At 43.3% G+C, this 17,980-nt stretch overlaps 1 protein-coding gene across 1 annotated transcript in view; it reads left to right on the forward strand.

Annotated features, from left to right (window-relative positions):
- Window positions 1-17,980, forward strand: part of LOC121876368 (dopamine D2-like receptor) — a 49,492-nt gene that overhangs the window by 25,943 nt on the left and 5,569 nt on the right. The window contains 4 exon segments of the mRNA XM_042381439.1: window positions 966-1,154; window positions 4,526-4,647; window positions 6,591-6,738; window positions 11,632-11,830. Coding sequence (XP_042237373.1) covers window positions 966-1,154; window positions 4,526-4,647; window positions 6,591-6,738; window positions 11,632-11,830 — 658 coding nt within the window.

Raw genomic sequence — 17,980 nt, forward strand, 5'->3', positions numbered from 1 at the left:
CCTCCATCACCACCCTACACCCCTCCACAAGGCAGGCGGGGGAGTATCTACCTGGGTGTCGTATACTCAATTAGGAGCTACAGTACAGGTATACACTCGCTAATACCGTCACATCAGTCTTCATTATCCATTTCTTCTCAGGTGTTCATCCGTCCAATAACCTTTGCTGGCTCTGTGTGGCTCTCTGTGGCTCTGTGTGGCTCTGTGTGGCGCTCTGTGGCTCTCTGTGGCTCTGTGTGGCTCTCTGTGGCTCTGTGTGGCTCTGTGTGGCGCTCTGTGGCTCTGTTCCCAACCTTTATTTTTTTCCTTTGTTATCAGAATTTTTTTTTTAAGTCGGTTCTTCATTTTGTGTCTTTGTTTATTTGTTTTGTTTCATTTTTCTTCTGCTTGTTCTTGTTCTTGTTTGTTATCCTTGTTGTTCTTCTTTCTTATCTGTTCTTCGTCTTTCTTCTTTCTTCTTTCTTTCTTTCTTTCTTCTTCCTTCTTTAAGCCTGAGTGCTACCATCAACACTTGACCTCCAACTACACTGAGGCTCACCTGTCCTATTTAATATTAAGTTGATGCATTACCTGTCAGACTCACCTTGGATCCCCACACACCTTGTAACCCCACACACCTTGTATCCTCACACACCTTGTATCCTCACACACCTTGTATCCACCACCCCCCCCCCTTGTATGGCATCTAACTTAACATAAAATATAATATATACGATTACATTATATTGCACCGTATTAATATATCCCCATGGAAAACATAAAAGGCAGTAAAAAATTTTTATCCCATAAGATTTCTTCACAACTCGTCTGAAGTAACATTCTCCTACTCTACTCAGTACTTGTCCAGTCTGTCATCAAGGACTGGTCAACAAATGAAGAGTGTAGTAGCCATTGTTAGCGTCATTATAAATACTATTGTCCTTTTGAGAGTAATAACTTAATTTTTATGTGTGTTTTGTTTACAGGCGCTGAAAGAACGAGCAAGAAAGAAGAAACCCAAAGTGAGTGAAATTAAAGCAGGCAGCGTCATAGAAAACGTAGCCCAGACGAGAATGTTGGCGGAGACTACACTAGGTTCTGAGGTCAACTTGCCACCTGCTAAGTCGACACTAATTGAAGAAGATAAGAATACTAATAATACCAGCAATAGTCAGGTGGGTGTAAGGAGTTCTCTCTCTCTCTCTCTCTCTCTCTCTCTCTCTCTCTCTCTCTCTCTCTCTCTCTCTTTCAGCCAGTAAGGACATTATAACTAACAACTCCCAGATTATTCTCTTACTTTTTCTCTCTTTCTCTGATTCCTTTCCTTTCTCTCTCTAATTCCATTTTTTCTTTCTCTCTCTAATTCCATATTTTCTTTCTTTCTCTCTCTTTCTCCGATTCCCCTCATATCTTTCTCATCTTTTATCATCTCTCCCTCTCTCTCATCTTTCATCTCTCTCATAATGACAGTAAAGTAACTCCCGGTCATGGAAGCCGTAGGAGCGCCCCCCCCGTTCACTTAATCCTACCCAGATATCCTTTCCTGCCCTTCCTAAATATCCTCTCTATCGCCGCCACCAGAAATATGTGTGGTAATACTCGTCATTCGTGCTTCCGTCCTGGTCTCAGTAACTCCTGCCAAGAATTCCTGTTGCAAGATTTTAATGATGATTAACTGTTTGTATGTAGATTAATTGAACTGTTTTAATGTGTCTTGTTAAATGTTACTGGAGGAAATTATTACTGTTTTCCGTCCGATTGGAACAGTAACTCTTGTTAAAGAATTCCTGTTGCAAGATTTTAATGATGATTAACTGTTTGTATGTAGATTAATTGAACTGTTTTAATGTGTCTTGTTAAATGTTACTGGAGGAAATTATTACTATTATTATTATTATTTTTTTTTTTTTGGGGGGGTTATTTCGTGTAATCTTGATGTCCATTTAATGTGGTTTTTTGTTAGTAATTGTGTTATTATTTTTATTAGAACTCAATAAACAGTAAGTCATTTTTATTATTACGTTAATTCAAGAAACATTTTTTTTTTCCAAGTCAATATATTTTTTTTAACTCCATATAAATAACTTTTGTATTATGGAAGGAATTTAATTACTGCAGAGATGGACTTTTTTTTAATATATCACAGGAGACTTTTTCACCAGCCAAAAATATGCAAAATTTCATGTCGTTTCTATCAAGCTTGGGTGAGGAAGCGGGAGAAGGGAGTATGGAAAGGGAGATAGAGAGTTGAGGGCATGGGGGTGAAGGGAGAGCATGGAGTCAGGGGGAGGGAAGAGGAGGGAATGTGAGCATGAGATGGAATGCAAGATAGCGTGGAGTGGGGGAGTGGGGGGGAGGGTGGAGAACAGAGGAGGAGGGAGGGAGAGAGATAGAGAAGGGTTCTTACCTCTCTTACTCTTAATCAAGGATTGAAGCCTGTAAGCGACCAGCAGCTTCCACTCTAATCTGACTCCTCCCTCCCTCCTCCCCTCCTCCCCTCTGCCTCCCTCCCTCCTCCCTCCCTCCCTCCCTCCCTCCCCTCCTCCTCCCCTCCCTTCCTCCTGTACCTCTTCCTTAATCATCCTTCCTCAGTTTTGCATTCATCTTCGTTCTTTTTTTTAACACAATCTTTCTTTTTTCTCATCCTTTTTGCTCTTACTTCTTCTTACTCATCCTACATCCTAGTTCCTTATTCTCTGCTCCTTCTCCTTCTTCTTCCTTCTTACTCCTTCATCACTTCTCCTTATATTACACACTCTCCTCCGGCCATTCCTCCTTCATCCTCACTTATCTTGTGTTTCCTTCCTCTCTTTCTCTTATCTCTTTATATCTCTCTCTCTCTCATCTCTCTTTCACCTTCTTAAAGTCCCCCCCACCCTCCACCCCTCCCGGTCTCATCATGACTAGGTAAATAATGCAAATACATAGGGAAGAATTCTGAGGTGTGGTTTTTTTTTCATTATTTTATCACCCAAAAGGTTTAAAAAAAAAGAAATCAGTAATTTGTAAATCATAAGGTGAGATTTTATAGGTTACAGATGTAGTGAATCCGAAGCATTCATGGGCTGAAGAATTGTGTTATCTATTCTACTGCTTCGGGTTCACCAATCTGAATCTTTGGGGTTCGTGGAATGGTAGAAGAGGCAACAGGAGTTTTGTAGGTGACTGCACTGTATCTCACCACCATAAACCTTCACCACCATAAACCATCACCTCCACAGAGCCCCAATAATAAGTCTACGGTTAGGTTAGGTTAGGTTAGGTTAGGTCAGGTCAGGTTAGGTTAGGTTAGGTCAGGTTACTCGGCAGAATAGGTCAATAAAAAACATTAAATATCCATATATCTCCCCCAGAAACAGTTCTCGCCAGTGTCATTCCACTCTCAAACAATTTAAAACACTTTTTTCATATCTAAAACAATTTAAAACACCATTTTTTCATCTCTCGAACAACTTAAAACACCTTTTTTCCTCTCAAACAATTTAAAACATCCTTTTTCCTCTCTCAAACAACTTAAAACACCCTTTTCCTCTCTCAAACAACTTAAAACATCTTTTTTCTCTCAAACAACTTAAAACTCCCTTTTTTCCTCTCAAACAACTTCAAACACCTTTTTCCTCTCTCAAACAACTTAAAACTCCCTTTTTTCCTCTCTCAAACATCTTAAAACACCCTTTTCCTCTCTCAAACAACTTAAAACACCTTTTTTCTCTCTCAATCAACTTAAAACACACTTTTTCTCTCTCAAACAACTTAAAACGCCATTTTTCCTCTCTCAATCAACTTAAAACACCTTTTCCTCTTTCAAACAAATTTAAACACCTTTTCCTCTCTCAAACAACTTTAAACACCCTTTTTCCTCTCTCAAACAACTTAAAACACCTTTTTCTCTTTCAAACAAAATAAAACACATTTTCCTCTCTCAAACAACTTAAAACATCTTTTTCCTCTAAAACAACTTAAAACTCCCTCTTTTCCTCTCTTAAACCACTTAAAACACACTTTTTCCTCTCTCAATCAACTTAAAACACCTTTTCCTTTTTCAAACAACTTAAAACACTCTTTTCCTCTCTCAAACAACTTAAAACATTATTTTCCTCTCTCAAACAACTTAAAACACCCTTTTTCCTCTCTCAAATAACTTGAAACTCCCTCTTTTCCTCTCTTAAACCACTTAAAACACACTTTTTCCTCTCTCAATCAACTTAAAACACCCTTTTTCCTCTCTCAATCAACTTAAAACACCCTTTTTTCTCTCTCAAACAACTTAAAACACCCTTTTTCCTCTCTCCTCACGTAAACAAGAAAGATAAAGAAACACTTCCCTTCACCAATGTAATTTCACTCCTCAGCGTGTGTCCAGAATACCCATTAGCTCACCTGCTGCCGTCACCTCCCAACCTCTGTTTCTCTTCCTCCCCAACACCCCACCAGTCCTTAATGAGGTGTTAACAGGTGTATTTAAATCTCTTCCCAGGTAATATCCTTAATTAGATGTCATTTTAATTTCCTTTACATGTCATTATTTATTTTTTTTTTTTAACAGGACGAAGAGGACGAGGATGGAGACGATGTGGTGGGGCTTGGGGGTGAGGAGAACTGCCACATTATCAAGAACCCCAAACCAGAGGAGTTGAACCTGGGGCCGCTAAAAAGGAGAGAAAAAGAGTAAGTGTCAGAATCCTTGAAGTGTGTGTGTGTGTGTGTGTGTGTTTACCTGCTCTCTCTCTCTCTCTCTCTCTCTCTCTCTCTCTCTCTCTCTCTCTCTCTCTCTCTCTCTCTCTCTCTCTCTCTCTCTCTCTCTCTTATCAAGATTATAATGACTTACAGTTAGAAAAGATATAGCCTAGTTTGTCTGTCATAAGAAACAATCACTCCACAATCAGATCAACCTTGATAATCACTGGGAGAAAGGACTCGGCTAATCCACAAAGTAGACTTTTCCAATCAGCAAATTGAGCTGTACACTCAGAGGGTCCAATTCTGGGCAAGGAAAACCGATCTTAGCGCCAGTAATGATGTAATTATCTAGCTCAAAGTTGCTGGTTGCTGAGGTGTCGTCAACCGGAGAACTTGTTACCTCGTGAGGAGATTGATGTTAGTTGTGAATCTCTCTCTCTCTCTCTCTCTCTCTCTCTCTCTCTCTCTCTCTCTCTCTCTCTCCTGCTTCCTCTCCCTTTCTTGCTTCTTTATTCTCTCCCTTTCTCCCCCACTAACTTACTTTCTCCCTATTTTCTTATTCTCGTCAATTCTCTCTTCCTCGCATTCTCCCTCACTTCCTTACGCTCTCCCTTCATTCCTCACTCACTTCTTCACTCTGTCCGTTACTCTCTCCCTCACTCTCTCACACCCACTCTCCCTTCCCCCTCACTCTCTCACTCTTTCCCTTACTCCCTCACTCTCCCTCGCTCTCTCCCTTACTCCCTCACTCTCCCTCGCTCTCTCCCTCACTCTCTCCCACACTCTCCCTCAGTCGTCTCCCTCCCCTGTTGCCTGCCTCTCCCATGCTAGTCCATCCGTGGGTTATTATGGATGCAGCGCTTGGCCACCTAATTTTATCTGGTTCCCCGGGCGCGGTCTTTCACGTCCTCCCCCGTCACCTACCTCCACACGTCTTTATCCCCCACGTCCTACCCATCACCGCCTCATACTCCTCCCCCGTCCACCTCCCCCCCATGTCCTCCCCCATACGTCACACCTCCCCCACGTCACCTCCCCACGTACCTCCCCCACACGTCCCTACCCCCACACGTCACTCCCCTCCACACGTCCCTCCCCCACATCCCCACACCTCCCCACACATCCTCCCCCATGCATTCACACCTCCCCCTGCGTCACCTCCCCCATACGTCCACACCTACCCCCATACGTCACTACCCCCCGCCGTCACCTACCCCCGTCACCTCTTTATGCATCCACCTCCCCCCACTTCCACACCCCCTCCCCACACGTCACCTCTCCCCGTCCACACCTCTCCACACTATCTTCCTCTCAGTATTCTTATTGGTGAATTATTTTGGTAATACGAAGATAAAGATTTTTTTTTCTTTATCATACCCCCAACTGCCTGTACTCCCCAGATATATTTTATTTTGTGTTTTTATTTTATCTAATTTTGTTTTAATGTAATTTTTTTTCTTTTTTCTCTTTTTTTTTGGCTTGGATTATTATTATTATCTTATTATTATTAGTAGTAGTATTTTTTTTTGTGGCCGGAAGCCAGAACTAGATATGGTAAAATATTTTCAACTCGTAATATATGTGTTTGTAGTATATTGATTCATTTCTCCCTCACTGAGGCACTTCTTCTCCCTCACTGAGACACTTCTTCTCCCTCACTGACACACACTTCTCCCTCACTGAGACACTCCTCCCTCACTTTATGTTCCATGGTTTGTTGCTCTTAATAACAACTCCTCTAACCAGCCCCTTCACTCCTGTACTTCTCTTCATTATTCCTTCATCTTTCATTTAACATCTTTATCTCCCCTCTCCTATTATCCCATACACTCTCCTTCCTTCCTTCCTTCCTTCTCCTTCCACCACCTTTTGCCTCTCCACCTTCAGCACTCACCATTATAACACCGTGTCGCTCTGTCTCACTTCTTCAGGTCTTTGGGAGATGTGGGAGCGTCGCCGTCTGTACAGTCGACGAGGAACGGCGCTGCGGAGGGTGTGAAGGGGGCGGAGGGGGGCAACTCGGGGCAGCCAGAGGCGTCGCCGAGAAAAGCGCTGCTCGTCAAACAGAAGAAAGTTAAGGTAAGAGATCAAGACGTGGGCAGGAACTAGAGACACGGGGGCAGCAAGGGATAGATGGGAGACAGGGGTGACGGGCACGAGTGATGGACAGGGGTGACGGGCACGAGTGGACAGGGATGACGGGCACGAGTGATGGGCAGGGATGTTGTGGATAAATACCTTGGTAAGAGAAGGGTAGAGGTGGTGGATATAAAAGTATGTGTGTGTGTATCTGTCAACTTCTCCTCATCAGTCCATATTTGATTTTCTTCTTATAAGTAATCCCAGCATCACACTACAGTAATTAACTTCAATTTGAGCAGAAGTTGTAAGTTTTTTTGTTTTCGAATTCTCATCATCAATGGGGATAGTTGAAGCTGCCAGAGTAAAAAGTCGGTAATTTAGCTTCTCTGTTTTGGACCTGTGAGTCCTCCTCATCTCACAGTATGAGTTTTCGTTGGTTATGTTGAACAATTCAAAGTAAAACTGGAGGTTAACACAAATTGGAGGTCAGTGCATGCTAGAGGTCAACACAAACTGAAGGTCAATACAAACTGGAGGTCAATACAAACTGGAGGTCAACACAAACTGGAGGTCAACACAAACTGGAGGTCAACACAAACTAGGAGGTCAACACAAACTGGAGGTCAACACAAACAACACAAACTGGAGGTCAACACAAACTGGAGGTCAACACAAACTGGAGGTACACACAAACTGAAGGTCAACACAAACTGGCAGTAATCACAAACTAGAGGTCAACACAAACTGAGGTCAACACAAACTGGAGGTATACACAAACAGAGGTCAACACAAACTAGGGGTCAACACAAACTGGCAGTAAACACAAACTAGAGGTCAACACAAACTGGTGGTCAACAAACTGGAGTCAACACAACTGGAGGTCAACACAAACTGGAGGTACACACAAACTGGAGGTAACACAAACTGGGGACTGGGGTCAACACAAACTGGGGTCAATACAAACTGGAGGTCAACACAAACTAGGGGTCAACACAAACTAGGGGTCAATACAAACTAGGGGTCAACACAAACTAGGGGTCAACACAAACTGGAGGTCAACACAAACTGGAGGTCAACACAAACTGGAGGTCAACACAAACTAGATATATTCGTTGGTTATCATAACAAGAACTAGACGAAAAAAGATCCCATCGTATACCTCAATTCTATCTTTGTGTTACCAGCTGTACCCATGACCTAACACAGTGTGGTGAAACAGATACCATACTCTCACATGACCGAAGTTTTCACCGTCTTAGGAGGAATCTTATGGGAGGCGACAGGTTCACCCACTCCAAGAGCCTTTTGAATACGCCATCTGAGACGCTGGGAATACGGAGAATATTATATTTTCTGTGTGCTCATACTCACAAAGATACACCATGATATATGATATTCAAATGGTCTTTGTAGAATTCCTGCCCAACACTTTTTATTTGTGTTTAAACCCTAAGGCACTCGTGAGGTAGGAGTTGAAATAAAAATCCTTGGATGTTGCGAGTGTTTTTGTTTTTTGTTTTTCATTTTGCAAAACAAACACACACACACACACACACACACACACACACACACACACACACACACACAGCTCAGTAAAATTTAAGCATAATTACTCGTCTTTAAAGTAACTGACTAAGAAATACCGTGAGAAAGGTAACCCATATTTGTGACCCTGCATAAAGCCCTACGAGTAAAAATGAAAGACATTGAAGGTTGTATCCTATAATAGTTACACTACACTACACTACACTACACTACACTACACTACACTACACTACACTACACTGTTCTCTAACATGAAACCATTAGTTAATTCAGAAACCCCACAATCTAAAGTGCAAGTTCATTTAGCCTTGTTAGTTTATGACACTTTCCCAACTACAGTCGCCTACATTACAGCTCCTGGCACTGACCCAAATGATTCCGCCATGTAATGAAGTCCTTCCTCCTTGTTAGGTCATGAAAGTAAAGCCCAGGAAAACCTACATAACCATTTTAGGTGATTTTCCGTAATACATGACATCCGGGTGACATTTTGAATACAGTGCCCCTCCCCCCCGTCCCGTCTTAGCGTTACCGTATCTCTGTATATTTCTTCATCAGACGCTTGTATCCGAGCTCCAGATTTTTAGATGTTTCTGTTTATGTTTAAATTTCTTATGGTTAAAGTATTTCACATTGAGTGTTTATCTGGCCGTCAATAAGAGGTATAATTCGTCAGATTATTGAGAAGTATCAGGAACATCAGTGTGTCTCGTGGACTTTGCTCTCTGGCTGCCAAGATACCACCTGTTGGTTCAAGAGGCTCCCATTGTATTGTTATTGGAAAGGAAAAGGGGATAGTTGATTACCGTTGTCGCATAGTGTGTCTGTGTGTGTCTGTCTGTCTGTCTTCGTCTAAGATAGTGGCTGTTAGACCTGTGTTCAACACCACCATTACAATTACCCTTACCACTACCACCACTACTACCACTACCACCACCACTGCCATCACCACCACCACCACCATCACCACTACCACCACCACTACCTACCACCACCACTACCCACCACCACTACCCTCTACCTACATACTTTTCTCATCACCACACCCTACCATCCCCTACACCACCACCGACCACCACTACTACCACCACTACAGCCACCTACCACCACCACCTCTGTCACCCACTACCACCACCACTGCCACCGCACGCCACTACCACCGTCACCACCTACCACCTACTGTCACCCTACCACCACCACTGCCACCACTACCACCACCACCACTACCACCACCACTACCATCACCACTACCACCACCATCACCACCACCACCACTACCACCACCCACCCTCCTCCATATTAAGAGCTGCCCCCTTAGGTATCCTCTCAAACCAAAATTGACTTCCCCTTGACTTCTGGAACCACTACTCGATCAAAACCTAACCTAACCTCAGCGTGTTTCAAGACTTCAGTGATGGTTAGGTTGAACTGCTCGTGTCCAGAACATTTTCAGACTGTGGTGACTAAGACCGCCGTGTGAACAGTCCCTTGTCACCTTGTCGACGGTCTCCCAGGCGCTGAGGTGACGAGGCAAAGGAGAGGATGGGGAGAGATAAGAGAGTGAGAGAGAGATAGAGAGATAGACAGAGAGAGACGAAGACAAAGAACTGACCTACACGAACTTCCTCCCTCCTTCCCTCCTCGCCCCCCCCCCTCCTCCTACACTCATCCACCACTTCCCTTCCTCCTCGCCACTCATCCACCTCCCTCCCCCCCATCCTCAGCAGTACATGTTTCCGAGTCTCTCTGTGTGTATAAGATCTACAGCATCGCTGCTTAGGAGGAAACACACACTGTAACTTTTGTCTTCATTGCAGTGAAGTGAGTGAGTCAGTTTGGACTTGCTTTCTCAAACAAAGGTTATTTTTCATTTGTAGCCTCCTTCCCCCTCTCAACCTACTGTATATATATATATATATTCCCCCCTCTCAACCTACTGTATATATATACTGTATATATTTTTTTTACACGGGTATTAACCCACCCGGGCACAGGTCACTGACCCACATCGGGGTCTAGAGGCGAAAATGCAATAATAATTATAACTCATAGTAAATAAATTTTTTAATAAAAAATACACATTTAAAAATAACAATAAAATAATAATGATAACAATAATAATAATAATAATAATAATAATAATAATAATAATAATAATAATCATAATAATAATAATAATAATAATAATAATAATAATTTTTATTATTATTATTATAACACTAATAATAATAATAATAATAATAATAATAATAATAATAATAATAATAATAATAATAATAAAGAACCATAGAGAAAAAAAAGATCAAGAGTGAGAAACAATATATGTATGTTGTGTTGTCAAAGTAAGAGAAACAATTGAGACCCTGCAATTGTGTATGAATGAGGCAGAAAGTCGGATAAGCAACCTGGGACTTGGTCACAATTTTTTTTATGCCATATGGCAGCAGGGTTCATTGTCTAACGGTTAGAACATACATTATGCTTCCAATAAGACAAAACAGAAAATTTATTGAAAATCATATGACTGTTATGGTATTGTTGAAACCCATATATTCTGTATATTCTGTAAATATTTTATATAACGTGTTTATTTTGACTATAGCCCTAACCTAACCGAACCTAACCTAACCTTCAGTACTGTCTCAGCAGGTGTATGCGTTTTATCGCACTGTTCCCGTCGTTAAACTGCCGGTTCGCTCGCTATTCCAATCAGTGAGAAGCTCCTTAAGCTGTCGATAAACTGTCCCTTATGTCAGTCCGTTCTGCTGACAGATTTCCTCACGTAGCCCATTAAAGGAGGCTGATATTCCTGACATTCGGGAACGTCTTCTAAGTCAGTAGGAATCTGTCAGGATTTGTAGCTTCCTCCGTCAGTACTCGTTGTATTGAGTGGTTGACTGGTGTTGTATTACTGCCAATAGGAATAAGATAACCACTGTACTGCTATCACCATCATTAACACCTCATCCTCTGGCCACTACTAGAACCCTTACACCACTACCACCTACCACTAGAACCTTTACACCACCTACCACCTTTGCACCACTACCACTAGAACCTTTACACCACCACCTATCGAACCTTTACACCACTACCACCTACCACTAGAATCCTTGCACCACTACCAACCTACCACGAGAACCTTTACACCACCACCTATCGAACCTTTACACCACTACCACCTACCACTAGAACCTTTACACCACCTACCACCTTTGCACCACTACCACTAGAACCTTTACACCACCACCTATCGAACCTTTACACCACTACCACCTACCACTAGAATCCTTGCACCACTACCAACCTACCACTAACTAACACGTCCGTTCTCCCCTTCCCCAGATCCAGTCTAAGAGAAACGGGTCCGCTGCCAACTCGAGTCGCGCGGCAGAGAGCGGGGAGCTCTTGGAGAAGAAGGACAAAAAGGCCTCTTCAGCCCGCTTCACCATCTACAAGGTGAACAAAGCCAGCAAGAAGAAGAGGGAAAAATCCTCCGCCAAGAAGGAGAGGAAAGCCACCAAGACACTCGCTATTGTTTTGGGTAAGATTAACAGTGAAGTGCATGGGTAGAGGAAGTGGGAGAGGTAGGGAGAGGAAGTGGAAGGGAGAGGAAGTGGCAGAGGTAGTGAGAAGAGGGAGAAGATGAAGTGGAAGAGTTAGGGAAAGGAAGAGGAAGTGGTGGCAGAGGTTGGGAGAAGAGAGGGAGAAAATAAGAGGAAGTAGGAAAGAGAGGGATTGAGAGGAAGTGGAACTAGGTAGCAAAAGGGAGAGGAAATAGAAAAAGAAAAGAGTTAGTAAAGGTAGGGAGATAAAGAGAATGGAAAAGAGTAAACGTAAGAGTAAAAGTAGAGTAAATTTCTCTTGTCAAGGAGATGGGAGGCGCCGATTTGGGTACAGAGACACATACAGACAGACAGACAGACAGACATACGAGAAGAGGGTAACCAAGACTATGACCATCATCTGGATTCAAGTTTATCAAGAAGAATGATAAGTATAAAGGAAAGTTGAAGAGAGAGACAGAGTGAAAAACAGACATAAAGAGGAAAGTGACAGAAAGAGAAGCTAGATAGATGGATGGATGGGTGGATAGATGGATAAATGGATAGACAGATAGATAGATAGATTAGGCAAAAATACAAATTATTATTGATTTATCACAGTATTGGTAGTTATAGTGTATGGAATTATATCGCAATTATACTTAATGTTTCTGGTAAGTAATTTGTTGATATAATCATTGTGTTATAATTATGTGACGTCAGATGTGAGTGTTTGGAGGCTTGAGATAAACACACACATACAAACATACTCTCTGGGTGTTTATTCGTGTGGTGGTGTGTGGGTACAGGTGGTGTGTGGGTACAGGGGGTGTGTGGGTACAGGTGTGGGCACAGGGGTGTGGGGCACAGGTGTGTGTGTGGGCACAGGGGGTGTGGGGTACAGGGGGTGTGGGGTACAGGGTGTGGGCACAGGTGTGTGTGGGCACAGGGGTGTGGGGCACAGGGCACAGGTGTGTGGGCACAGGGGTGTGTGTGGGCAGGTGTGGGGTACAGGTGGGCACAGGTACAGGTGGGGCACAGGTGGTGTGTGGGTACAGGGGTGTGGCTGGCACAGGTGGTGTGTGTGGGTACAGTGTGGGCACAGGGGGTGTGTGGGGTACAGGTGTGTGTGGGGCACAGGGGGGTGTCTGGCACAGGTGGTGTGGGGCACAGGTGGTGGGGCACAGGTGTGTGTGTGTGGGGTACACAGGGGGTGTGCCTGGTACAGGTGTGTGTGTGGGGTACAGGGGGGTACAGGGGTGTGGGGTACAGGTGGTGGGCACAGGGGTGTAATGGTACAGGTGGGGTACAGGGGCACAGGGGTGTGTGTGTGGGGTACAGGTGTCGGCACAGGGTGTGTGGCCAGGGGGTGTAAAGTACAGGGGTGTGTGTGTGGGCACAGGTGTGGGGTACAGGGGTGTACAGGTGTGTGTGGGCACAGGAAAAGTGTGTAGGTGGGCACAGGTAAAATAGGGTGTTGGTAAAAGGCTGAGTGTGGCATGAGGGGTGTGGGCACAGAAGAAGAAGGGCAACAGGTACAGGTGGGTACAGGTGGTGGGCACAGGTGGGCACAGGTAGGGCACAGGGTGTGGCACAGGGTGTGGGCACAGGTGTGTGGGCACAGGGGTGGGGCACAGGTGTGGGGCACAGGTGTGGGGTACACAGGTGTGTGGGCACAGGTGGTGTGTGTGGGTACAGGTGGGGTACAGGTGTGTGTGGGTACAGGGGGTGTGTGTGGATACAGGGGTGTGTGGGTACAGGTGGTGTGTGGGTACAGGTGGTGTGTGTGTCGGTACAGGTGGTGTGTGGATACAGGTGGAGACAAGGTGTGTGAGAGTGTCTTATCTCTACGTCGGGTGATATAACAAAAAATTTACATTCATCTTTCTTATTATTATTATTATTAATCAGATTTTGTTTTTATTATTGTTGAAAATTAATAGATAAATGGTAAGATATTGATGATAATTGTACTACTACTACTACTACTACTACTTTTTTTTCTTTTTCTTTTTTTACAAACCGTGGCCTCCAGCCTCCCCCAATAGCCACACCTTCGCCACCATTTATTTACCTTAATATTAAATATCCTAATACATAAGAAGCTATCCTATCTGTGTTAAATTAGTTGAGCCGCAGACCTATGCGGCATTCAGTGACTGTAGCCTCATAGTCGATATCTGCAGCAGTTGTCGGAGTATGGGCAGAAGCTCTCGTTCCCCTGAGGCAGAGCAAAGCCGACCGAAGGAGAGAGAAAGACAGTCGACATCTCATCCAGGCTGTAACATAATTCTGGGCTGCTGCTTCTGTTCGGAGATCAACTCCGCGAGTCTGGCGTAGAAACATCTTGCACTTGGGCCCATCCCACCAGAGGTTGTGAACACTAGAGGAGTGAAGCTGCCTTGATCAACGTTTTGAGTTCTCTCCCCATATGCTCTTCTCTTGTCGTTCTCGTTCCTCCTATGTGCAGCATCGAGAGCTAGGTTACGGTGACATGCGGCCATGGGATCAAAAATCCTACTATTACTACTTTTTTTTTTATCGTGGCCTCCAGCCTTCCCCAATAGCCACACCTTCGCCGCTATTTTATTACCTTAATATCTACTACTACTCCTGAAAATAAGAAAAGATAGTCGTACTAATAATAATAATAACAGTAATAATAATAATAATAATAATAATAATAATAATAATAATAATGATAATAATTATAATAATAAACAGTTCATTTCCTTCTCTGTTTGTGTCAAATTAATTCTGTTTCTCTCATTGATGATGTGGTCCGGACTTATTTGATCAAGCCACCCATGGTTCACTCTGAGGGGAAGACCAGGACACGAGAATGAGGGGAGCAAAGCACGAGGGGAGAGTGGATGAAGAGAAAGCTAAAGAGGAAAAGGGAAAAGCAAAAGTTATCAAATATGGAGAGAGGGGAAATGAAGTAATTATAGAACTGGAGAGGGAATGACCGCCGCCGCGAGAAGTGAGGGAAAGAGAAACACACACACACACACACGCGCGCACATACACACACACGCGCGCACATACACACACACGCGCGCACATACACACACACAAGCAGAGAAAGCGGTAGTGATGGGGGAGAATATATCAGAGAAAGGACGGTAGAGAAGAAAGTAGGTTGGGGGAGGAGAAGAGGGGTGTGGAGAAAGAGGAGTGATTGAAGTGTGTATAAGGAACAAGAAGAAGAAGGAAGGGAGAGAAGAGTGTGTGTGTGGAGGGGAGGGGGAGAGAGATAGAGAGAATACATGCATTAGTTGGAAGAACGAGAGACAAGAGATAATGTTTGGTAATTATAAAGACAAGAGAAGGTGAATAAGAAGCAACTTAGAGAAGGGAGAACTTTGTAGGAGAGAACTTTGATGATTTAACTTGGTAACAAAAAAATAAATTGATCGTTATCATGAACCAAGACAGGAGATAGAGAGAAGTATATTGACAAGTACACACACACACACACACACACACACACACACACACACACACACACACACACACACACACACACACACACACACACACTTCCCCGAGCCCTCTTTACACCTTAATTATAGCCATTAATACCTCTACCATTACCCTTCTCATCCCTAATTATACGGATTCATTTTCTTCTTCCTTAATTACAGAATTAAATTAACCTTATTTTCTTGTTCAGTCACTTGTCAATATGTCTCTTGTTACTCCTGCCAGTCGTAGTCCTTCTTCATTTATTTTTGGGTCAGTGTAGCGACACTTTTCTCAGACCTCTAACCTCCCCCTGGTGTCTACTGAAGGTATCTATGGTATCAGAGACGTGGACACTTTATATTATATTTCAGAAATTTTTATCGAGAAGAAAAATTTAAGTTCCTTTTTTACTTTTATGATGATTTCATTGTTTCTTTTCCTTGTTTTTTTTTTGCATCAATATCATTTTTTTTGTTTATAAATACACAACATTTTCCATTGGTTCAGGATTAACACTTGGGAATAATCGTCTTCATAGTATACACCTCTAAAGTTCATAGTTTTTATCAACACACACACACACACACACACACTGAGATGAGGGGTAGTGGGTAGGGAAATTTATTAAAACTTAAACATGTGTTAATGAAGAGATGGCCATTAAAGGTTCATCACACACCAACATGAATACTTAAGAGGAGGATGTGATGGAAAGAGGGACGATAAATGTCATGTTTGGAAGCTAGGGTGATGAAATGGAGGGAAGGGCAACGTAGAAGAACTGGAAGAGACGATAAATATGACAACTAGTTAAGAATGAGAGAGAGAAGAGAAGACAAAATGCGAGAGAACTAGGTAGAAATGAGAGAGAAGGGGGGAGGGAGAACTGGGTAGGAATGAGAGAGAGAGAGAGAGAGAGAGAGAGAGAGAGAGAGAGAGAGAGAGAATGAAAAAACTAGGTAAGAGTGAGACAGAGAGATAATATAAGACAAAATGGGAGAAAACCAAATAAAAATAAGATCGAGAAAGGAGGGAGGGAGACGGACATGGAAGAAATAGTAACTAGAATCGGTGATAATTTTTGTAGATAGATAAGACATCGTAGACAAACGTCATTACACTTACAATAGACAGGAAGAGGAAACAATGAACGTGGAAGGAAATCAAAGGAACACTAGAGAGGGAAACAATGGGAAAGGAATGTGAAGTTTATATGGCGCAGGAACTCTGGAGAATACGTAATGAAAGTCAGAAAAAACTATGAGATGAGAATTGTGAGGGCAGAAAAAATGGAGGAGGAGAATGAAAGAATAGGAGGAGAAATGAGGAAGAAGAAGAGGAAGAAGGAGAATTAAGGGAGGAATGGGGAAGGAAAGGGAGAATAAATAAAGTAAAATGGATGAAAATTGAGGAAGGAAGATGAGGAATAGGGAAGGAAGAAGATGAGGAATAATAAGGAAAGAGGAGACAGGGTTTGGTAGAGAGGCGGTGGTAAATAAGGAAGAGGAAAGAGAGGAATGACGCTTGGGGAAGAGAAAGGGGAGGAGGACGATTCTGGTAGACGTAGGAGGAGGAAGGAAGGCTGATGGAGGAATTATAGATGTAATAAAAGTAGGACGAAGAGCAGGAAGAAGATCAACTAAGGAAGGAGGAAGGGATGGGGGAAGGGAACCGATGGATTACAAACAGGAAAAGAACTGAGGGCGAGATAGGAGGCAGTAAAGAAGAAGGGAAAGGCAGGAGGAGGTAGGAGTCAGGTAATATGTGGAAGAGGAGGAAGAGAGGCAGGAAGAGGAGGAAGAGGAGGAGGAAGAGTGCCAAGAGGGGAGAGAGGCGGTGTTAAACCCTAAGCGTCGCTAGCCTGGGACGATTACCCACCAATTAGCAAATCCCCGGAAGATAAAACTAATTTCGCGGAAGAGGTCCTGAAAACTTTATTGGTCGTCCGTAAGAATTGACTGACCTATGATTCTTTTTTCTTTTTTATTCGGTTGACTTTTAGAGTTAGGGACTGGCTAGGTGGTTGATGGTGAACTGAACTGGGATTATTTACTGATTCGTTTTATTGATCGTCTACTGGGTGTATAAAGGACAGGCAGTGGTCCGATTTGATGGAATTATATAGTGATCGGTGAGGAGTCGAGTTGATCAGTTGGGTCGTGTCTGTTTTGTACGATAGGTCCTTTTCTTCTCTCTTTTAGTGGGTGATTGCTAGTTGATTATTGTCCCTAGGGTGTGTGTGTGTGTGTGTGTGTGTGTGTGTGTGTGTGTGTGTGTGTGTGTGTGTGTGTGTGTGTGTGTGTGTGTGTGTGTGTGTGTGTGTGTGTGTGTGTGTGTGTGTGTGTGTGTGTGTGTGTGTGTGTGTGTGTGTGTGTGTGTGTGTGTGTGTGTGTGTGTGTGTGTGTGTGTGTGTGTGTGTGTGTGTGTGTGTGTGTGTGTGTGTGTGTGTGTGTGTGTGTGTGTGTGTGTGTGTGTGTGTGTGTGTGTGTGTGTGTGTGTGTGTGTGTGTGTGTGTGTGTGTGTGTGTGTGTGTGTGTGTGTGTGTGTGTGTGTGTGTGTGTGTGTGTGTGTGTGTGTGTGTGTGTGTGTGTGTGTGTGTGTGTGTGTGTGTGTGTGTGTGTGTGTGTGTGTGTGTGTGTGTGTGTGTGTGTGTGTGTGTGTGTGTGTGTGTGTGTGTGTGT

Source organism: Homarus americanus, unplaced genomic scaffold, assembly GCF_018991925.1.
Source record: "Homarus americanus isolate GMGI-L3 unplaced genomic scaffold, GMGI_Hamer_2.0 scaffold34921, whole genome shotgun sequence".
NCBI lineage: Eukaryota > Metazoa > Arthropoda > Malacostraca > Decapoda > Nephropidae > Homarus > Homarus americanus.